Source organism: Colletes latitarsis, chromosome 10 (assembly GCF_051014445.1).
Source record: "Colletes latitarsis isolate SP2378_abdomen chromosome 10, iyColLati1, whole genome shotgun sequence".
NCBI lineage: Eukaryota > Metazoa > Arthropoda > Insecta > Hymenoptera > Colletidae > Colletes > Colletes latitarsis.
The window spans coordinates 13407650-13431444 of record NC_135143.1 but is presented as its reverse complement, the minus strand read 5'-3'; the positions used below and the strand labels follow the sequence as shown (position 1 = coordinate 13431444).

The window sequence follows — 23795 nt, the reverse complement described above, 5'->3', positions numbered from 1 at the left end:
TTTTAGATGCAACGTAATAAAATCTTAGTATATCCTGATCGACTCGTTTGTCAAACTCGTCGCTTCAAACCTGAAATTTGCATCGCGTTGATATCTTTGCGAACATACGGGTGTCAAGTGACACAAGTTAGCATCTCTAATGATCCCATATATACATGTACGAACTTGGTTTATGGAACGTGGCCGATGCAACTCACGGGGTAGCGTCGTCACAGAATTAGATAGTAAACGTTGTATTATGGATGTACAGAGTTGAAGAGTGTTTGCGATGGTTCCTCGTCACGCGGCAATGCGTTGTAATCGGTTTGACAATTTGTTAGGATCAAGCCGCCAAGGAGAAGGCGCTCCAGACAATGTCGAGCATGTCAAGCGCCCAGATAGTATCAGCTGGGAGTGCGATACACAACAAGATGCCCCCCGCCCTCGTGGGACCCCTTGCCCTTCATGCTTCCACCCCTGTCTCCTATCCCGGAGCGGTAAGTCCCGAATCACGGGAAACCCCTTGGAAACTTTATTTTTATCGGCCTGCGATTCTTTTCGAACGAGCCACGAGCTTTCGGGGGCGAGACGACGAGACACGGTGCTATGAACGCGAAAAGAGAGAAAGATCGTGCGCGTTGCTTTCGCGAACGGTGAAGTGAAACTGCTATCGCGATGTACGCGAAACGAGATTACTCGATCGAGGCGCGGATTAATTAAAGGGTGCCCGCCGTAATTCGAGCGATTAATTAAAGCATTCCCCCGGTGATCGACGACGTTCGATGCGTCACGGACACGCGCCGTTTGATCGAGACGCTGAAGGGTCAAACGGAATGGACAAACGGTGTCTCGTCGTCTTAAGGATGTTAATCATTAATCGCTACACTGTTCGGGGTTTGGCTTCTTTGAAGATTCTGTTTTTTTTTTTTTTTTTTTCTAACCGCTTCGCCCTATAACCATTTTATCCGCTTGCAAGATGGCGGTCACGAGCGTGTGGTTTGTCGACTGACCTAACCATTTCACTCATACTCCAAACGTAAACGATCGATGATCTTTCGCTTTTGTGATGTATCGTCTCGCGTAATTAACAAAACTGCCACCTAATCCGCGATACTTGTCGTCGAGACGACGTGCTCGGTGCATCTCCGTTTCAGAGTCGGCCGGTATCGTCGAATCGAAAGTCCGTTTCATTTCTTGACGTTGTTCGAACGTAGATTTGTACATATTTCTCCCCGTGTTTCGCTCCACAATAGCGGTCGTCTGTTCGACAAAGCGTCTCCTTCGAGAATAAACGACAACGGCGCAATAAGTTACAGAAGGTGCACGGGTAGCTTTTTCCCCCTTTGATTCGTTTCTGTCATTTATTCTCTCTCTCTTTTTCTCTCTCTTTTTCTCTCTCTCTCTCTCTGTCTCCGGCGCGAGCGCGTGCACTCGCTTTTTTCTCGATCTTACATCGCTGCTCTCTTCCACTTATCGATTCTTTCTTCCTCGTTCGCGTCGCAATTCACGATACTGTCCGTCCGGAGAAAAAAAAGAAACCAGCATTTCGGGGCGACTACGACTACGATTCGCAATTTTTCTTTTCTTAATCGTGGAAGCTTTGCGCGAGCAAACACTAACCATCCTCGCAAAACGTTACCCCCTACGCTCTCTGCTGCTACGCCCCTGGGGGTCCTTGTTGTGTATTGTTCAATTTGTCCGTCGTTCTATTTTTTACATATGTATCATCTAAGCATACATACACACGTATATGCGTGTATACGTTGCGAGGCGTCATTGTGGCTTACCAAACTGTCTTTCTCTCTTCATATAATACGACTACTATTATTTTCCTTCACTTATATGTACATATGTTTTTTTTTTTTCTTTTGTGTTTTATTTTCTATCGCCTTACTCTGAAGCGTTTACGATCGTTCCTCGCCCGAGGGCTCGCTGGCTCACGGAGAAAAAATAAGGTCTCCTCCTGGCGCAATCTCGATGTTCACGATTTAAAAATTTCACGCGAACAGACAAATTGTTCCGCGAATAGGAAGACGCCTAGCTTTTTCTTCGAAAACGGCAACTGAACGCGTTCAAAACGGTTTAATCATACGAAACCGACAGCACACGATATTTTTATCGTTGTTATTATGAGATTAACTGCACGTGAAATCGATTAACCCTCTATGGGCCGGATCTTTTTCTTAAATATAAACTTGCAAGGCATTTGCTTTGATATTTCAGGTCGATGGCGCTGTCAACCGTCATCAATATTGTTACTGGTTATCTCAGAGATATTATATAATTAAGACGTATCATCTCGTGAAAAAATTATTGGGTAATGTGTCGATATATTAGCATGCGACCTGAAAGTTACACGGGCCCATAGAGGGTTAAGCTGACTAATGCCTCCAAGCGACTGTCGGACGTCTCGTTCTAGAAATAAATCTGAAAATTTTGAATCGCGACTCACCAGAGGTTTCGAGGTAGCAAAAAGAACCCGGATATTCTACTTTTCAGCAATTTTGGCAGCCGGGTCTGCAGCCAGGAACGTCCCAGGATGTCAAGCCGTTCTCGCAGCCGGCGTACACCGGGAAACCAGCGACGGCGGTCTCGAGCGGTGACATGGTCCAGGCTCAACCACCCCCGCCCTGGGAAGGACGTGCCATTGCAACCCACAAGCTCAGACTCGTCGAGTTTTCGGCTTACATGGATCAACAGAGAGATCAGGATATTGTAAGTACTGTTTTTGATTCGAAATTTTATTTAAAAAACTCAAGATGAGAGAGACAATTCGAATGAACTCATTTGTTCGTTAGGTTTTCTACTAAAAACCAAGTACAAATATTAACCCTTAGAGCTCTATGGACGCATATATGCGTTTGGCGAAAGTCATCCGTGTAGCCTAAGGCCGCATTTATGTGTTTTCTCTAAATCATCCGCCTGGACTAAGGGCGCATATATGCGTTTGTCGATTTTTTCAATCAATATGCAGTTATTTTCGTGTAAAATTAATACAGGGGCACTCGTTAGTAATTTGCCTTCCTTAAGTAGCGGTTGGGCAATATTAGGGTCATAAAAATCCCCGGGAATTTCCGAAATGGAAATCCCATTTTACGTCCCACTCTCCCAAAAAAATTATTAATTCCTGTTGTAAATATCAAATTAAGTTTTTTAGTTGATTGTAATATTTAATGTTTTAAATTGTTAATGTTTATAATACATAATTTTAATGCTCGAAAATAACAGTCTTTAATTATTTAACCTTCTGCAAAAGAATCACTATAATTTATTACTGTTTGCGTCTTGAATTGTCACTTCAGTGTGGCAAAAAAGAATTCCGCCCCCAGCGATGGTCAGCGATAGCCGCGATAGTCCCTACGAACCGTTTCGGCCAGGAGTATTCAGAGCTCAAAGGGTTAAAAAACTCAAGATGAGAGAAATAATTCGAATGAACTCATTTGTTCGTTAGGTTTTCTACTAAAAACCAAGTACAAATATTAATCGGTATATACTGGTGTTGGATAACCAATAGGCCAAACATCGATAAGTTATCGTCTGTTAGTCACAAGGCCCGTTTAGTCACTAGGTCTAAGGGTTTCCGCCCCTACTATTGCTAAGACATATACAGGGTGTTCGGCCACCCCTGGGAAAAATTTTAATAGAGGATTCTAGAGGCCAAAATAAGACGAAAATCAACAATACCAATTTGTTGATAGAGGCTTCGTTAAAAAGTTATTAACAATTAAATTCAAAAATTTCAAATCGTTCTGGAAAAATTATTTTCGGTTGCGGGGGTCAATTACAATCATTTTTAGTGAATACACATACTTCCGAAATCCTACCCACTTTCGAGAAAAAAATTCGCGTAAGTGCTGAAAGTTTTGGGTGAAAAAGAAGACCTTCGAATCGTCTTGGAAAAATAATTTTTAGTTGCAGGGGTCAATTGCAAGCATTTTTGGTCAACAGGCATACCCTCGAAATCCTACTCAGTTTCGAGAAAAAAATTCCTTACCGAAAATATAATTTCTGGCCAGAAATGTCTGCCCGAATTTTCATGCGAATCTTTAAAACGTCATAACTTCTGAACGGATTGGACGATTTTAATGTTTAAAAAAGCAAATTATACGTATTTTGGTGGAGAATATGTACAAATCGCAAAAATATTCGAAAAGTTGCTCCTTGACCCCGTAAAATGGGAAAAACCCCATAAAAGTGGTTCAATATTCAAACTGCCATAACTCTTACAATAATGAATGTATCTCAATGAAATTTTGGAGAGAACTAGAGCTCATGGATACCTACAAAAAAGTACTAAACAATTTTTTCATACAGCGTTAAACAAATTTATTAAAAATGAAAAACGAATTTTTAAGAAAAACCGACAGGGGGTAGGTGCCTAAATTTTTCGACGAAAAAAAAAAATTTCAAATCGTTCTGAAAAAATTATTTTCGGTTGCGGGGGTCAACTACAATCATTTTTGGTGAATAGATATACCCCCAAAATCTTGCGCATTTTCGAGAAAAAAATTCAGTACGGTCGGAACTTTAAACGTTAATAACTGTTTAACAAAGCCTTCATCAATAAATTGGTATTCTTGATTTTCGTCTTAGTTTGGCCTCTAGAATCCCCCATTAAAATTTTTCCCAGGGGTGGCCGAATACCCTGTATATCCCCGAACCACAGGACCCGGGGAGCTCAGAGAAGTCCATTGCAAATTCCGTTATTCTTCATAATTGAGTTTGGCGTGAGTTCATTGTAAATAAATAAACTCTTATAATACGAAAAGAGTTGACCACCCGGATTCCAACACTGGTCTCCTATTCTGATGGAGAGAGATACTATATCTTGCTGCTTATATTACCTCGTATGATTCGGTTTCCTGTTTATACAAAGATGCGATAGGACCTCGCATAAACACAAGAGAGATATTAGTCTCCAACGCCACAGTTCGTTAGCTCTCAGTTTTTCTGTTCGATTGCAGTTCAGTTCTCTTGTAAAAGTCACTGAAAAGGGTGTCTCTTACAACGTGTAGTAAAATAAAGTAGAACGATTATTGAAAAGCTATATCTAATATTGTTTACTCTTAAAATATGACTCCTTTTTAGATGCAACAAAATTGGTTGTGTATTCACCAGTGCTCGAAGAGAAAATTATTTTGCCCTTTTGTATTTAATGTTTAACGTTAAATGTCTCTATCGTCACGTTATACGTTTTAATTCAACTGTAATGAACGTTCGAATGTTTTTCTTTGCGTTTTTCAGTACCACAAACACCTGTTCGTCCACATAGGAGGATCTGCGACTTACGCAGATCCGTTACTGGAGGCTGTTGACGTTAGGCAGATATACGACAAATTCCCAGAGAAGAAGGGTGGCTTGAAGGAACTGTACGATAAAGGACCTCAGGCAGCCTTTTTTCTCGTTAAATTCTGGGCTGATCTCAATACGAACATCCAGGATGAAGCTGGAGCCTTCTACGGTGTGACTAGCCAGTAAGTAAATTTTTTATTTTACGTTCAGATAGTTTTAGCTACAGAAATCCAAAGTAAACTCAACAGAATTTATTCATCGGTAGCATGAAAATAGCACGTGGATTTCTTGAATCAGTATTGGCCACAATCTATTATGGTCCATGTTTTTGAAATTGAAATGTGTTTGATATTTATATCTCAAACCACTGATATTTCATGAAACTTCAGGTGAAAGTTGCCCTGTTTCGAAAGGGATGTCTTATACATATGACTTATTTATTTATTTATTTATTTACCTAGATATGCAGCTTATACAAATGCGAATTCAGTGGTGTATGATATGCAAAGTTACTAAAAGTCGAATTTCAGTAAATATCGAGAATGTTTTCGAAACTTTCTCCCACGTTAAAATTCGAAGACACAGTTTCGACAAGCATTCGTAGGATATTGGATCATGATTATACCGTTCCTTCTCTTTACACTTTTAGTTTTGCTTGTGTTTTGTTCCTTAGAACTGGAGTTAACCCAAGTTCGCCGATTGGTAATCGCCAATATTTAATAAGGACCAATCAGCGAGGGTTAGGAAAAATGTAAGAAAGGGTTGATTGATCAATGGCAACGAGACATCGATCGAACAGACAGGAGACAGAAACTGATCGTCAAGTGTACGCATAAAATCTTCTTAGAAAAAATATTATAAATAATATTTCATTGGATAATTACTTTTAATAGCCACGCGTATTATTTCTGCATTTATAAGTAGATTTTCTCCAAGATACGTTCCTAAAACATTTGACGAAATTTTTTTCGCCACAAGAAATGACGAAGGAAACATAATGATAAAGAAGAAGTACCATTACATTTCCACCAAAATCACCGGACTTAACCCTGGAACACTAACATGGGTGTATCGCTTCCAACGATCGTATTTGAGCTTTTACCATTTCCTTCATGACGCCATATGTTAATGTTCGTTTTAATTTATTTAAACGTTTTAATTTACTCGAATCATCTTTCTACGCATACATTCGTAATCTGTAGACTCAAGGGGGAAAAACTAGCCACACTAAGCGAAAATCCGTGAAGTTTTAAAAAAGTTACAGCGATTTGAAAAGACGTTGTATTTTGATGTTGGTGTTCTAGGGTTAACTCCTCTGGATTTCTTTTTATGGGGTTATTTGGAGAATGAAGTTTACAGAGAAGAGTCCAACATACTGGAAAATATGAAAATCCAGGTAAGGGCAGCGTGTCGACGAGTATATCCAACAAAGTTCGAAGCACATAGTTGAACGATCATTCAAGGATCGATGTAAATCGTTGCGTCGAAGATCAAGGTCGCAATTCTCGAATTTTTCGAGCAAAGTTCCGAAAATAATCTTGACGTTCGCTAAAACTTGATCTTGAATGATCTTGCGTATCATAGATTACTGGATTCGTCTGTGTACAAGCCGTATGCCCGTCTAAACGATAGTAATTGTTTTCGTCAAAACGCACAAAGGTGATTTTGTGATCTCAGACTCGACACCCACCAGAAACAAAGTTACGACCATCGTAACGTATCCCCCTCTGAATAGAGTAACTTTCATCCGAAATATATATATTTTTTTTTTCTTTGAAAAACTGAAACTTTGTTACTAACGCGACTGATTTTTGAACAGGTACGAGAGCAACGAAAACATGACGATAACGTGTTCGACCAAAGTTTGCTCTTTCGGAAAACAGGTGGTGGAGAAAGTGGAGACGGAATACGCTAGGTTCGAAAATGGCAGGTTCGTCTATCGTATTAGCCGTTCACCAATGTGCGAGTACATGATCAATTTCATACACAAATTGAAGCACCTGCCGGAGAAGTATATGATGAACAGCGTACTCGAGAATTTCACCATTCTCCAGGTATGATATAATTTATTTTCTGCGTGTAAATTATTACCAACCATGCAGGTAATGAATAGCTCGGGCATACATCTCGACTAGCGAATATGTACTCAAGTGCATAAACAAGCAATCGTGTACTCGTTTGCAGGATTGAAATTCTTGTAATATTTCCAAATCTCCTAGTCACTTACAAACGTTAGACATTATAGTCTCATCCTCTAGTAACCATTAAAGCGCAAATGAACTATTACAAATAACTTGCGGTTAATGTATTTGCCCTAACAATCATTACGGCGTGATCTATTTAATTATCGATACATCAATTATCGAGGAAATATAAATACAGTGTCAAGTATCGAAATTCTTATAGTTGTCATTTGGTATTAGTAAGCTGTATTTATTTGACATTTATTTGGCATACCTTGAACACGTCTGTAATTTTTAGAGATACGAAAAGACTTTATTTAAAAGGTTGATATTAGTATTTTATGGCCTCCTGTAAGCAATAAAAATTTTTTTAATGGAAGTTTCCAACGGAAATATTCCAGATGGTTGAAGTTATTGGGCCACCCTGTATAGATATACGCACACCTAGGCGTTTTCAATGGCCTTAAAACATGTTATCAAGATCAACATTCCGAACAACTTTTCTCTGTACATAGAACAGCCGCTCGGCCTTTAGTTTCCGAGTAACGCGCAAAAGTATTTGCAGCGTAACATATTCAACTATGTATTTCCATAGGATGTGACATAGATTTAGATTAAATTTGGGTTAGGATTGGATTTGGTGGTAGAGGTGGGAGAACAATAGTGTGGCGTAGGAACACATTAGAGTTTAACATCCGGTGGGCTCGCTGACCCGATGCAGAACCATAGCACAGTAAAGACTCTTTGAAAGATCGTCAGACTCGATTCTGTGCAAGATCATTTCTATCCTCGCCAACTGGGAGATCTGCCTCGAAGTTAGAGCAAGGCAACAAACGCATTAGAAACCGATGTGCCTGATTCTTTATAAAAAAATCGACGTCTGGCGTCTAAAAATCGTAGCTTGCTAATGAGATTCTTTCAAAACGCGAATATCGGATTAAACGCGACGCGATTTGGATGATTTTCAATTATTTTAACGTCGATAACGTTTGTTCCCTTTCTCTGACGTTCTTGCACGATATGGTTAATTCGACGAATTTCAAAATAATTGTGGTTCTGTTTTGTTTCCAGGTTGTTACGAACAGGGATACGCAGGAAACGTTATTATGCACGGCATACGTGTTCGAAGTGTCGACATCCGAACACGGTGCGCAACATCACATATACAGATTGATCAAGGACTAGCCTGCTTGAACCTGCTCGCCATGCAGCCATCCACCCCCATCAGTGCCTACCATCACATAAAAAAATCATCCATACGCGCATACATACAATTACACACCAGGTATATTAACCCTTTGAAGTACGGTGGTTATTGCGTACGACCAGAAGTTTAACGTAAGTTACTATCATTTCTTTACTTCGCTCAATGCTCGTTTTGCCCGTGATACGATTAACGGGACAACGTATACTTTTTTACGGTATAAATATAATATTTACGAACGTTAAATATAATATTTATATTATATATTGTAATTTACAGAATTTCTAGTTTTAGCCGACCTGTACGTTACAGAAGTGTATTTTTTACAATCTGAATTTTTTATCAGTTACTTATCATGCGGATTGCTCTTAAATATACGCTTCAAAGGGTTAAGCGTGAATACATGATTGTAAACACGCTCGAACTATATATATATACATATGTTTATATGTATACACATCTCACATATTCGTTTAATCGAGTTTCCATCGAAAATGTTCCGTTGTCGACGTTTAAATGAAAAATAAGTGACAGCGTGACAGATCGTGTATCGGATAAATTTATGTCAAACGTAGATTTTTAAACACACGCTTAAGAATTGCTGTTTAAATCCAAGATGCGTTTAATTATTTTAATTGATCCGCATTATGACTAGATTATATACAGGGTGTTCGGCCACCCCTGGGAAAAATTTTAATAGAGGATTCTAGAGGCCAAAATAAGACGAAAATCGAGAATACCAATTTGTTGATTAAGGATTTGTTAAAAAGTTATTAACGTTTAAAGTTTCGCCCGTACTGAATTTTTTTCTCGAAAATGCGCAAGATTTCGGGGGTATGTTTATTCACCAAAAATGATTGTAATTGACCCCCACAACCGAAAATAATTTTTCCAAAACGATTTGAAATTTTTGTCTTCGTCGAAAAATTTAGTCATTTTTCTGAATTTTTTTCTCGAAAGTGGGTAGGATTTCGATGGTATGACTCATGACCAAAAATAATTGTAATTGTCCCCTGCAACCGAAAATAATTTTTCCAGAACGATTTGAAATTTTTGAATTTAACGGAGCCTCCATCAACAAATTGGTATTCTTGATTTTCGTTTTATTTTGGCCTCTAGAATCCCCCATTAAAATTATTTAATATGATATTCGGAAACATTTTCTGCGAAACTCGTTAAAGAGAACTTGAAATTTACACACACACACACACATACACACAGAGACACGCACAGATGCACACATTTCACATACACGTTAGGAGTACTGCCCAGCCCGAGCTTGAGTTTGATTCAAAACTGATAAAAAATTGTATTAAATAATTGGTACGCGTGTTTTAGTATATTACGGAAAGAGTTTCTCGCATGTATTGCTAGAAAGCACGTTCCAAATTTCGGAATTGTAAATTTTATATTAAAACAGATATAATCGTATATATTTTATGAATATTTCCGTCATTCGCTAACAGACGAATCGAAATCGTCGTGGTTTTAATAAAGAGATATAATAAAAGTTAAGTTAAAAATTGACAATAAATTTGGTATGAGAATGCGTCGATAATAGTATATGTACCAAGAAAAAAAAAATAGAAAAAAAACATAAAAAAAAAAAAAGAAACAGACTCTGATCTCGGAAAGGCGTGGTACCAACATAATTTAGTATTATAGTTTTATTATTAAACTAGGAAATAGATCAGACAAGACATCCACACGCAGATATACATATATTACATATAAGAATATATATGTTAAATATTAATGCAATGATTACAATTTACATTGTTATAAATGATCATGTATAAAGTTATCTAAGTGATTTCTAAGTTTTAAACGAAAAGGAAGTTTAATAGAGATGTATGCCATTATGATTTCTTAAGTCTCCTTGGTTACATTATCATTATTATAATTTTTTTTTTATTATCAAAAGCGAGCACAGTCAAGAATAATATGGTGAAACGTTACACACCTTTCCTTAAGCTTTTTGTTGTAGAACTGTTTTCTCTTTCTTAGCTATTACTACAACTAACGTAAGAGTTTTCGCTGCAGAGCTTTTTAATTCTCAATGGTCAGATAAAAGAAAAGAAGATGAGACATTGGTCGTCGTTTTTTTACGTATTTGTAAAAGGTAATCTTTTAAATGCAGTTACAGTTGTGCAAACCCACCCACTCTTAGGCAGCGACACTTAGATTAGAGGGATGTGTTTGTATTTATTGTAATCACTTTCTTTCTCGTACTCTAAGATCTTTTTTTTTTTTTCTATAGTTCTTACGTGAATGACTTTCTTACTAAGCATATTTCGTTTGTTTTTATCTTTCTACTACAGTTGTAAAGCAATGCGTTTGATTACATCGATTGCACACGTTAGATACGGACAGTGTCCATCAGAAAGTCGAAACAGGCGACGGAGATTTTTCTCTTTAACTTGACGATCCAATACTACGACTTTCCCGCCTGAAGGATACTGTAGTTCAAACATATATAGTACATCTGTTACTTGAACTTAGTTCTCCATTATTACGAAAAGCAACAACGGAATAGCGTGATTTCATTGCAGCTCTCTAAATTTGAGCATACTATCATGGAAATCTTGCTTGATTATTTGTTTCGTACTTAATATCATTTTGACATTCAACACATGGACCACAAAAGTTCAATGCAGAGATTCTGTTTCATGATCATAGTAACAATTATTTAAGGAGTAGAGGATCATTATTCTACGATCAGTTTTATTTAGTCACATCTCTCGCAGAAACTATGCGTGTAAATTTGCAGAAAACATGTTACGTATTCTTTAATCTGATCAATTGTATGTTCCAAAACAGAACTTGCCTGTAAGGCAGTGGATATTAAGATATACAGGAAGGAATCATCTATGCTTTAAGAAAATATTAATAATACTTATTGTATTTTTACTTTAATTAACTTTTATGCAACAAGTGGCAATGTATTTTGATCTCTCTTTTAGTCAGAAATAATGTCGCTTTTTATTTGGGGTGAGAATTGAATTTGCTAAGTGATTGACTGAATAACGAAGGAACTTATATTTAAATGATAACGTATGTGGCTTTCGTTCGATAAGTGGCAGCTTTCACAATTTTTACTTATTGTTACATTTCTTTTTTTTTTTTTTGTAATAATTGATCATAAGCGTTGTTTTTACGTATTAGTATCTAAACATTGTAATTTTGAAAAATTCTGTGTACATTAAAGTGGAATTGGAACCGTCGAGATGTTCTTACGTGACGTTGTTTTTAAATTAATTTATTATACTTTTCGTTTAATAGCTTTGTTCTTGTGTCATTTGGAAGAAACAGTAAAATTGGTTGTTCTTCCAAATGCCACATGCAGCTGATCGACATGAAATTTAGAGGGAGAATGGATGTTAAATATAAAGGTCTCGGGAATTCAATAATTTCCGAGATATTAGGTTAGCTTTGGCTATCTTTTATTCCGTACTATGAATGTTTAGGTTGGATTAGAATAGTATGTTGCCAAGTGACTTTTTCATAAAGCCCATTTTCTGTGGGACATACAAGGTGTTCGGTCACCCTTGGGAAAAATTTTAATGGGGGATTCTAGAGGTCAAAATAATACGAAAATCAAGAATATCAATTTCTTAACTGAGGCTTCGTTAAAAAGTTATTAACAATTAAATTAAAAAATTTCAAATCATTTTAAAAAAATTATTTTCGGTTGCGAGGATCAATTACAATCATTTTTGGTCATCACACGTACCCTCGAAATCCTACGCACTTTCGAGAAAAAAATTCCTTACCGAAAATCTAATTCGGAGCCTAAATTTTTCGACGAAAAAAAAAATTTCAAATCGTTCTGGAAAAATTATTTACGGTTGCGGGGATCAATTGCAATAATTTTTGGTTATTACACATACCTTCGAAATCCTATCCACTTCCGAGAAAAAAATTCGAGAAGCTGTGAAATTTTTCGACGGGAAAAAAATTTTCAAATCATTCTAAAAAAATTATATTTAATTACAGGGGTCAATTACAAGCATTTTTGGTCATTACACGTACCCTCGAAATCCTACGCACTTTCGAGAAAAAAATTCCTTACCGAAAATCTAATTAGGTGACTAAATTTTTTCGACGAAAAAAAAGAATTTCAAATCGTTCTGGAAAAATTATTTTCGGTTGCGAGGGTTAATTACAATAATTTTTGGTGAATAGACATACCCCCGAAATCCTAGCCACTTTCTAGAAAAAAATTCGAGACGGTGTGAAATTTTTCGACGAAAAAAAAAAATTTCAAATCACTTTGGAAAAATTATTTTCGGTTGCGGGGGTCAATTGCAATCATTTTTGGTTAATAGACGTACCCCCGAAATCTTGCGCATTTTCGAGAAAAAAATTCAATACGGGCGGAACTTTAAACGTTAATAACTTTTTAACGGAGCCTTCATCAACAAATTGGTATTCTTGATTTTCGCCTTATTTTGGACTCTAGAATCCTCCATTAAAATTTTTCCCAGGGCTGGTCGAACTCATATTTTCAATATTTCTTTATCAATATCTTGGAAACTGTTTAATTTCTGAAGTTAAAATTTTATATCTGGCATCCGTTTCCCCCTCAAATATCATGTTGATTTGAAAGAATGTCCAAAATATTGTTTAATAACGTAGACAGAAATTGTCTCAATACAGGTTGTTTTGTTTAATTGTTCAGTAGATGAACACGCATCTCGAGGTTTTAAATCGACTTATAATGAGGCGTTATTATCGAGGAAAAAACATATTTCGCAATGTCTTTGAAACATACTCAAATCTCATTTCGGTTATGCGAATTTTTATTTCAAGGGGAAAAAGAAAAAAAAAATACGGGAGGAGTATGAAATCGAAAAAAGGAGCACCGACACTAATATTATTAACATTAACGAATAATGATTTTAAAGTAAGCGAATTACATTTATAAGAAAAGATTATGAAAATATATATTTATCTATGTCTTCTGTGAAGATAGAAAATAGCACTCTCTCACTCTATATTGATGATATCAGAAAAAAATCGAAATCCAATAAAGATACAAACGCAGAAGTAGATTAGGAGGAGAAAAGAATTCCCATTGTACACAATACATAATACGATCAATGACAAACCGAAATTTGTTAAATATCTTTGTACATATTTACATAAAGATCATCAAAAGAAAAGTTCCAGTGGCTACGTTTATGTACTGTTAGAAGTACGGCGAGAACAAAAATCGTTTTATTTGTATATCGTGAAATCGGTTCAACGCTATAAAAATTAAACATTAAAATATTTTGTCCGTATTTTCATAGAGACTTATCTGTCAGGCAAATAATTACAAAATGTAAAAAGAATTTGATTTGTCACGATGTTACAATACATCTGCAATCTAGTTTTATAATGACAATTGGATATTCTAAAATTTTCGGCGGATATATTTATCTATTGCAAATCGTTATCTCTATGAAAACATTGACTGCAATCCTAATAGCGTATTATGTGCAGAAATCGTTGAATTATGTGCAAAAATTAAAAACTCACACAGATTTGAAATTTATATTTCTTCATATACTGCCATATCAAAGAATTGAGCTTGATTATAAAAATGATTAAATGAAATATTGATCAGAAAGAATGGGATCTACCTGTATATTATCATAAATAAAATGAAACGAGGATCAAAGTAGTTGATTTAACAAGTAAATAAAGAACGAAATGATATATCATTAAATTAGAGGTTTAAAAATATAATAGAATTCAGTATATGTACAGTATTTGAAAAACATGTTTATAATTTGTATGGAAAATAAATAATTGATATAAAAAGAAATTGCATTTATTTAATTACCAGCCAAAGCTGGTTATTATTATTCGAATTATGCAAGGTGTTACTAAAAACGTGGAACCTTTTTAAAAATTGATTCATCGTACCATTTTATCAGGACTCTAAATTTTAAAATAAATGTTTGAAGTTCAGAACCATTTTTCATTCAATGTAGGCTGCTATTCTGAGATTCATTTTAGGGGGTCGAGCTCATAGCAATACGAAATACATAGTTTTTGAGATTTGGTACTTTTAGTCATTTCTCCAAATATTTTCAATTCGATAAAGTTAACTACGTTATAACGAAATATAACATTAATTACTTTTTGAAAGACTACGATATACTCCTCTTTTAATAAGAATCGATCTACGTCCATTATGGCGTCGTTTCTGTTGCCGCGTAAGCCATTAGAGGTTAAAATTAATAAATAAAAATATAAGAGGTGAATACTTAAACCATATTCCGATAAAAAACCAATGAAGAATTCTTTTCACGAGCACGTTATCACAGCAAGTCGTCAAGATTATCAATTTAAACTAATTGACAAACGTTAAATTCAAATATAATTTCTACCACTTAATTTGCGCTGTGATCTTATTCTTTTCTTATTAGTAACACTAATCCGCCGATTTGTCGTGGAATAGTTCGTTATTTTCAACGATAGATGGCGCTTATTTTTCGACCTCAAACCCTCTGGTGCTAAAACGCCCAAGTTTGTCGTGGAATAGTTCGTTACCTTCAACGGTAGATGGCGTCTATTTCTCGACCTCAAACCCTCTGGTGCTAAAACGCCCAAGCTTGTCGAGAAATCCATCTAGCGTGGACGATGCGAACTATTCCACGACAAACTTGGGCGTTTTAAATCCAGGGGGTTTGAGGTCTAGAAATAAGCGACATCTACCGTTGAAAAGAACGTACTATTCCACGAGAAACTTAGGCGTTTTACCATCCGGATTTCGAAAGTGCCGGGAACATTTCCAAAATGCTGGCGGCCTTGCGAAGAGGTGGCCTGTATTTCATAGCTAAGGGAATAATGGGGAGAGGAAAAGAAAGGTAAAAATGAGGAGAACACATAGAATTCTTTGAAATTATTTCATTTATTGACATAGATTTACATTATACAAAGTTTTAATACATATAAATATATTATATTATATTACATCATGTCCAAAATTGTCAGCAACGGTCAGCAGTGGTTAACAGTGGCATGCAGAGGCTATTGTAGGCTATTAGGGGCTAGTAGAGATCAGCATGTGCAAAAAGCTGACAGGGACTAAGGCTAACTGACATGCTCTCTTTCTCGATTCTTTCTCGTGGGGGTCGAGAGAGCCGCCCAAGTTTGTCGTGGAATAGTTCGTATCGTCCACGCTAGATGGATTTCTCGACAAGCTTGGGCGTTTTAGCACCAGAGGGTTTGAGGTCGAGAAATAGACGCCATCTACCGTTGAAGGTAACGAACTATTCCACGACAAACTTGGACGTTTTAGCACCAGAGGGTTTGAGGTCGAAAAATAAGCGCCATCTCTCGTTGAAAATAACGAACTATTGTACGACAAACTTGGACGGCTCTCTCGACTCCCACGAAGGGGTTTGAAATTGCTTGGGGTAGCTTCTGAGAATCGAGAAAGAGAGCATGTGTCAGTTTGTTTTTGTCGACTTTCCGAAACTCTACGAGTTCAAGTACACATGATTTGACATAGTGTGAGAAAGTGTAATAAGATGCACCCGGCGGTATAAGGTCTATTCTTATAGTTCGTCTGTGATGATGCACAGTGTTTCATTATTTGTTGTTTTATTTTATTATATAGGGTAATGATAGAGGGTATAAAATTATAGAGAGTAATGGTAGAATTGTTACCATATAGGTAAGTAATAAACAGCATCGATTCATTTTCGATAATTTAATAATAATAAAATACCTTACCTTCTATTTCCGAACTACTGCCTGTGGAAATAGATACATTTAAACCGCGGATGAAATTCAAATATCCTTGTTCTGCAAGACACGAATACTTAGGTCGAGTAACCTCAACACAGTTCATAGTAGAAACAAGCAACTTTATTTGACTATTTTTCCGATGAATCGATTATTCTAAGAAACAATTCTCACGTTTCTTTATTTTGTCGTGTTTAATAACTTACTGTACCCTACTCCTGCAGTTACTATACGCTTTGCCGCGTGCGACGTGCAACACATGGCCACCGCCATTTTCCTTTTTTCTGGTTTCTAGCTAGGGTTACCAAATTACCACATTTATCTCGAGCCAGGTAGTACAATAAAGCAGAAAAACCGAACTAGGTATTTATAGAAATACGAAGCATAGTGTATGGACTATAATATCACGGTTTAATATCAATTTGAATTTTTTTTATTATTCGAAATAAAATAATTTGTTCTTGAAGGTGCAAAGGTTGTTTCAGAGTTTCCTTATAGAATAATTGGTCGAACACTTTTGTATAATTGACATTAAGGAAAGTGGTCCTAAGCGGCTAATTTATTTTATTTCGACTTCAGAATGAGTTTACGTATACAGTGTTCAATTCCTTTTCGCGATTATTATATCAAATAAGAAATGAAAGGTGAAGATAATTCTTTATGGTTGCTGGGTGAGTTCATTGAAAGATAAGTACTGGAAAAATTTGTTACTTAAATGCACACACTATTTATTTCGAATGCATAATCGTACGGTTAACATACCTGGTGTCGCGCCTTTCTGTTGATCAATCTTGCACCGGATATAAACGATGAATCGACTTTGTTTTATCGGATACTTGGAATTAGATTCAACTATATATAAATGTCGATATCTTTACGATGTACACACAATAAACATCCATTACTCTTGCTTCGCTTCCGTTCCTTACACGAATATAAATAATACCGACTTAAAAACTATTTTACGTTCTTTTATTGGCCTAGAGGTTACATCTACGAAACTGCTGTTAAAAACTCTGCGAGACGTCATTGCTAACTCCCTCTCTCCCCGATACATTTCATCCATTCTCGTCGCTGACGTTCGAAGTTATGCTTCGCTAATGTTGTACAATTTCTGCTCTCTAAATCCTTTTCGTCTCGAGTCGTTGATTGCTCGTCTTATCGAACACCTTTACCACCGTTGGATCTTTATTTCAGATATGAATTTCGCTTTAACCTATGTTACAATAAATAAAAACGTCGCTTCTTCTCGGTGTTATTACACAGATGAATTAATTTCTGGTGAAAAGTAACGGTTTGCACTAAAGAACGCGTACATTCGAAATAAACGTTTCGACTAATCTCGTTTCTTACAATTGCTATACAAGAACGTTCATTCGCGAGAGAAAATACACGTAGCAGTAACAAGTCGGTGAAAAAACAAGATGGTCGAACGTGATACGTATCTATTATCTTAATATTCCCTGACGTCGACATTTCTTTGCAAATTGTATAGCAATTCGCGTGTCCAAGTGACAAAATTGGTAGCGTTCTTTTGTCCGAAGTTGAGGCCGGGCCCCGCGTGTACCGTTTGACGAAGAAAGCGAACCGGATACACCGAGAGTAAGCGAGATAGAGTAACAGTCAACCACTAATGTAAAATAACAATTTTTGTGAGTACTACCAATAGACTAATATTTTCGCGATAAAAATGAAACCAACCCACGATCTTGCCGGAACGGGCGGAATTTAAAATCAATCTGTTGGTAATACTGGCGTAAAGTTGTATCGCGAAAAATATAAAAATTTCAATTAACATTAGTGGATGAAGTTCGATGCGGTGCACGATGGGCATAACTCGAGTCGGTTGTAAAAAATTGTCGCTCGAAAGTAGAGAAAATTGCTGTACGTCGCGTTTCAACGGAGCATCTTTGATATCCATGGTGAACAGATGCCTCGAAGACACCTACGGTTTGCAATCTCCGCTGTCTATATTACTTAATTATCATCGAAAAGAAAATACTTCTGCTAACAACACGTAAAAATATCTCTCGGTACCTCGTAGCTCTGTTACAAGGAGGTTTCGCATGATGTCGTCATGGATCACGCATGCAAAACAACGTCGGCGAATTGGCTACCATCCTTACTCATTGCTAAACGATCTTTTCGAGCTACGTCCGCGCGCGATAATACAAGAAACGTCATTAACAAAATCGGATGTCACCTGAGAACTATTACGCTTTCGACAGCTATTCGAGGGATTTACGATCGTGATCGGAAACGCAAACGAGATCTTCCATGCGATAATTAGTGATGATTTATATTACTAAGGTAGTTGCGGGTTACGCGGATTTTCTGACCGTGAGTTAATCTCTTTCTCTCCCTTTTCAACGCCGACGACGATTCACCTACGACAGAGTCTTTCAGAGATAATTGCGTTATTCTTTCTGTGAACCTGCTCATGGCTGATGCGTTTCTTATGCATATTCTCTTAGGCGTGTACGAATATTTTAAAAGTACGGTTAGCGATTCTCGACCGCCTCGTCTTCGGTCGACAGACTTAAAGCTCGATTCGATTTTCGAGTTCGGTGAGTTTCTCGGTCGTTCTCGGAAGATTGCATTAAAAATAATTGGAAAATGCCGATAAATTCGTCGTCGACGAGACGACTCTAATAATTTAGAACGATGCTCTGTACACGCCCGTCGATTTACAAAAATTCTCATCGCGATACGAAAGAAACGATATCTTCCGTCGAACGTAACACCTATTTTGCACGTGTCTTTTTAACATTGCCAATCATCGTCCTTATTTTTCGTTCCACGAACGATTCTACGGAGTCATCCTTGGATTCAAAGGCAATCGACGATCATCGACGACAGTGGAATTGTCTTGAAACCTACGCGAGAACCGCCATTCATCGATTTCGACCGTCTTCTCCTTGCGTCCTCCTGTATCTAACGTTTGTAAACTAACGTAAGTTAAAGAAGCTCGAGCCTATGGAGAGGATGTCGACACCGATGACCACCACGGTCACTGTAGCCTCGGGGACCAATATTGCGCCGCCATGTCTGGTGCTGGTTGGCCGGGTACAGCGATTGGCACGCTGACTCCTGGTGATATCAGACCTGGAAGATCATTTGACAATCATTCGATCGGCTGTTTCGACGAGTCGTTTTGTTAAAATTATTTCGTTACGCGATACGTTAAGTTAGCGAGCTTTGTAAATACGGTTAATAGATTAGTTATGGCAATCTTAAAATGCGTTTCTAAAATATCTTTCTGGTAGCCATGCAGAAAAGTAGCGTGCGTTATTTCAGCTTCTCGTGAACCGTTCGTGAAAATCACAATTTTTTCAATCGACTAGGATATAGAGAACGTGGAAAAAATTGAAAGATTGAACTGTAATTTGAAGTATAAATATGTAAGCGAACTTTTTAACGAATGGCTATGATGTACACCACCGGCCATATGTTACGCGACTTTTGTTTCAAACGCTTTCTCATAGAAGAAGCAGTTTACGAGTAATTTAAACTCGAGTTAGGTGACTCATCCTGTATACCCGTGCCTTTTACCACATCGATTGAACTGTTGTACGAGTTTACCCTTTGGTAACTGTTGCAAATGGCTGACAGTGTTGGCAGATAAAAAGAAAGACTTTCCTACGAATATTCCATGCTCTGGAGTGCATAAATGTATTCGAATACTTCAACGATAACTATAAGAAGACAAATCGGTTATTGAAGGTTGATAAAATTTTGATTATCGGGGGTGTAGCTGTGTGCGTGGCCAGCAGTGTACACGAATGAGAATACGGAGGGTAGGTCTCCTCTCAAAACAGTTCAATCTTAGCCAGTTTGCGAAAGGTCTTTGTACGTCGCAAACAGAGAATGCCCGGAGCGATTTTCATGAGCACACGTTGAATCTCTGATTTGCGTCAGAACATCGTTAAACGAGAAGAAAGAAAAGGGCTCTGTAATCGCAGAAAGACCTTCGTAACGCGGAAGCGAGTATAATCCATTACCGGCAGCCTCGATAGAGCGTTATCCGTGGTAGTCCGTCCGCTAAAGTGCAAGCAGCGAGTGCAGTGAGTGCGGTAGACACTCACCGGTCGAGCTGGTGTTCTGATTGTACTGGTTCAGGCCCGCCGTGTGGTAAGGCTGAGTGGGACTGCATGTGGGCCGCGCGCCGTATCCAAGATGGAGGGGCTCGTAACTAGGTGGACGAGCAACCCCGCACGAGTAGCCATTGTCCCGTTGCTGGAGACAGGCGCCAGGACTAGGGCCAACCGTCATACCCACGGTCATGCCCATCGGGCCCATCCCACCTCCAGTCGACAACGACGACATGCTGCTAGTCGTGTGCTGGTTCTGTTGGTTGCCACCCGACATCGTGAAGCTCGGCATAGACGTCATGGGACTGGAAAAGCAACGTTTCGGAATCAGCATAAAGCGTGGCTTCAAGATTCATTCGTAGCAAAGCGAATCATTTATGTATTATTATGTAATTTGCTGCGTGGAGCAAGCGAGTAAGCGAGATAGTAGTAGGAAAGGAGAGGCGAGAGGATTCGTCACGAGCCTGCTAGTGGGACTCATCCAATAAGGCAATTCTAGCAGGTATAGGAATCGAGTACTTGCGAGAGAGCGGTCCCTCTGTTGGCAAACGCGGTAACTGTCTCACAGCTAGAGTATCTACTTCTCCGATAAGTTCTTTCACGAGTATTGGAGTATTGTACAAAAATACCATTCAGAATTATGGCGATTATGAACTGTGGTCAAAGTTGGTATGTTAGCCATTTATTTATTTGTCCAATACTTGCGACAAAACTTAAGACAGGGCTTATATCAGTGGGAACTCGGTACAACATTGGAAAGTCTGACACCTCCAGCGATTACATTTTCTGAGTCGACATCGATGATTTCTATTATTAGTAATTGTTGTACCCGTGAATTTCCTTATTTGGAAGTGAATTCTCACCTGTACGAATCGGGCATGCTGGGTATTCCGGGATAAACGGCGGTGGGCGCGAAACCATGATGTATCCTAGGCGGTGAGGGCGGTGCTTGCGGGGGCGGTTGACCACCCAATATACCCGAGGCCGGCGGTGGCGTTGGATGACCGGTACCAACGAGGCTCACTCCGCCAGCGTGTTGCTGCTGCTGTTGCGATTGTTGCTGTTGCTGCTGCGGCTGCGGTTGTTGCTGGTGTTGCGGGTTGTCCCTCCGTTGCGTGCGCAATTTCTCTTCGCGCCGCCACTTCGCCCGCCGATTCGAAAACCAGACCTGAGTTAGTGAACGAGAAGACAGACGAAAATACAGGTCAATCGCTAGGCTACAAGTTCCGCCTATTTCGGTCACCAATCTGAACGACATATTTATTCAACGCGCGACGTTAAGTGAAAATGAAATGTTACATACCCTAGAAATTCATTAAAACAATCGTTTTTATCGCTTACGAAAATTAGTCAAAATGAACACAATTAATATCTTCCTATTTAAAAAGATACTAAGATATCTGAATGATAGAACTGTTGAAATTCACTGCTTAACAATTATTAAAGAGACTCGTAATAATTTACTTTTGCGTTTTAGCTTGAGAAATAAATAAAATTAAGGTGCAAACAGTATTGACGGTCGAATAACCTTATAACATTCGTTCGTTTCAGTAATAAAATGCTTGGAACCAGAGATCAAGCACGGAATTAATAAAATTATATAATGTTATCCTGTAAAACTCGTAGTGCCAAGGGTCGATGCAAAAAGACTACGTGACCAATAATAAGTGGACGTAGAACAATGAACGATGATACACGTAAAACTAAAAATCTAACAAATTGCGATTCACCCTTGTATTCTTAGAATATCGAACGAAGACTCTACATCCGAATTAATCGTACTAGCGTGTAACATTGTACGTAGAAAGTATATTCACCTGTATTCGCGCTTCCGGTAGGCCGATTTTACCGGCCAATCTTTCCCTGGCGAAAACATCCGGATAATGCGTCCTCTCAAATTCCTTCTCGAGAGCATCGATCTGCTCGTTACTGAAGCTCGTGCGATTTCTCTGGAGCTTCCTTTTCAAGCGAAGACGCGCCTGATCGTCGTCCGTGCCACCAGACACACTTCCGGCGTTGCTGTTGTCGCCGCCGCTGTTCGTTTCATCCGAGTGTGCGCCACCCTCGAGCTCCGCCACTGTAAAAGTAAACGAACATTCGTACATATATTCAAAAATTTGTTAATTCCAGTTCCCGACAAAAGGGATACTCCTTAAATAAAAAGAAAAAGTTCTAGTTCATCTTATTTTTCTTATTCATCTTAATTTGTCTCCCAGCGTTACATCGATACACGAATGAAAATATTCTTTTCATCGAGGGTGAGAAACAAATACTAGATTTCGATTACATAATTTTATGGTCGTATTGTTTAATGTCCAAATGGCACTGACTTCGTTCAGGATCAAAAATAATCACAAGATCCCCGCGAGACTGTATTCCCGATCGATCGAAGCGGCTCGAGTTTTTACCGACTCTACCTTTCATATTTTTTTTTCCCTCCCCCCGTGGGTCGTCGACAAAGACCTTCGTCAGTTTTCTTATATAAATATCTAGGTGCGTATACGGTAGCGCGGATGCGTGTATGAGAGACCGAACAGAGAGTGGCAGGCAGGCGTTGCTGGGTGAACCTTATCGTTGGTTTCTGGATGAGCGCGTCCAGGCATCACTGGGTTTTGGCTCAACGACGAGAACTGCGGGGGTGGGTTGGGAACGGGAGGCGGTAGAAGGTGGCGGAATAGTTGTAGGAAGGAGCGAAGGGGGTTGCACGATAAGACGTCGAGCGTCCCAACGCCAGTCGTTGGTCTCCCTAGCGTGATACGCTTCTGTCTTCCAACGAAAGTGCCATCCTTCTGTTTTCCTTCCTCTCTTCCGTTTCCCATCTATTCTTCTTCTCAATTTTTTTCTTATCCGTCCCCTGTATCCTTCTGCTTCTCGGTTTAATTTAACCCTTCGCCATCTTCGCGATCCTTGTCCTGCGATGATCGCTACTTATCTGCTATCGAATTAAAACTTTTTGAGAGTAGGTTTGGTTTTGATCCTGAAATCGACGCTTCGGTTCGTTTCTGTAACAGTCAAAACCCAATCGAGAAATTTTGAAATGCGTTTTTCCAACAAAAATCGCAACTTTTCTCGGGCAACTGAATAGAGTCCCGATTCATCATCGGTTCGGCGAGATAATATTGTACTTCGCCGTTAGCGATTAAAGTTTGCTGCCAGGGAACGAAGAGAATCGCTAGTTTTCATAATGATACCGTCGAGGAAGTGAGAGAACTCCAGAGATAATCCGTAACTCCCTTTCATGGACGCGGTTAAGGTTCATCGTGGAAGCTGGCAGGGAGCCACGTTTCTAGCGCTAAATTTCTA

General features: G+C 38.4%; 2 protein-coding genes across 9 annotated transcripts in view; one reads left to right on the top strand and one right to left on the bottom strand.

The window, feature by feature from the left end:
* Positions 1 to 14459, top strand: part of Scalloped (TEA domain transcription factor 1 homolog scalloped) — a 200324-nt gene extending 185865 nt beyond the window's left edge. For 4 of the 6 annotated variants that reach the window (XM_076775060.1, XM_076775061.1, XM_076775062.1 and 1 more), the window contains 5 exons: positions 321 to 476; positions 2479 to 2694; positions 5224 to 5453; positions 7091 to 7325; positions 8526 to 14459. In XM_076775060.1, coding sequence (XP_076631175.1) covers positions 321 to 476; positions 2479 to 2694; positions 5224 to 5453; positions 7091 to 7325; positions 8526 to 8639 — 951 coding nt within the window. In that variant the 3' untranslated portion in view covers positions 8640 to 14459. Of the gene's footprint in view, positions 1 to 320; positions 477 to 2478; positions 2695 to 5223; positions 5454 to 5944; positions 6098 to 6575; positions 6615 to 7090; positions 7326 to 8525 lie in introns of those variants that run through there. The other 2 variants (XR_013080495.1, XM_076775063.1) reach the window with 2 other exon arrangements.
* A 2645-nt stretch (positions 14460 to 17104) lies between these two features.
* LOC143346534 (paired box protein Pax-6) overlaps positions 17105 to 23795 on the bottom strand; it is a 105511-nt gene continuing 98820 nt past the window's right edge. The window contains exons 7-10 of one of the 3 annotated variants that reach the window (XM_076774698.1): positions 22310 to 22569; positions 21356 to 21660; positions 20403 to 20797; positions 17105 to 19506 (exon numbers count right to left, since the gene is read on the bottom strand). In XM_076774698.1, the coding sequence (XP_076630813.1) occupies positions 20443 to 20797; positions 21356 to 21660; positions 22310 to 22569 (920 nt within the window). In that variant the 3' untranslated portion in view covers positions 17105 to 19506; positions 20403 to 20442. The remainder of the gene's footprint in view (positions 19507 to 20402; positions 20798 to 21355; positions 21661 to 22309; positions 22570 to 23795) is intronic. The other 2 variants (XM_076774695.1, XM_076774696.1) reach the window with 2 other exon arrangements.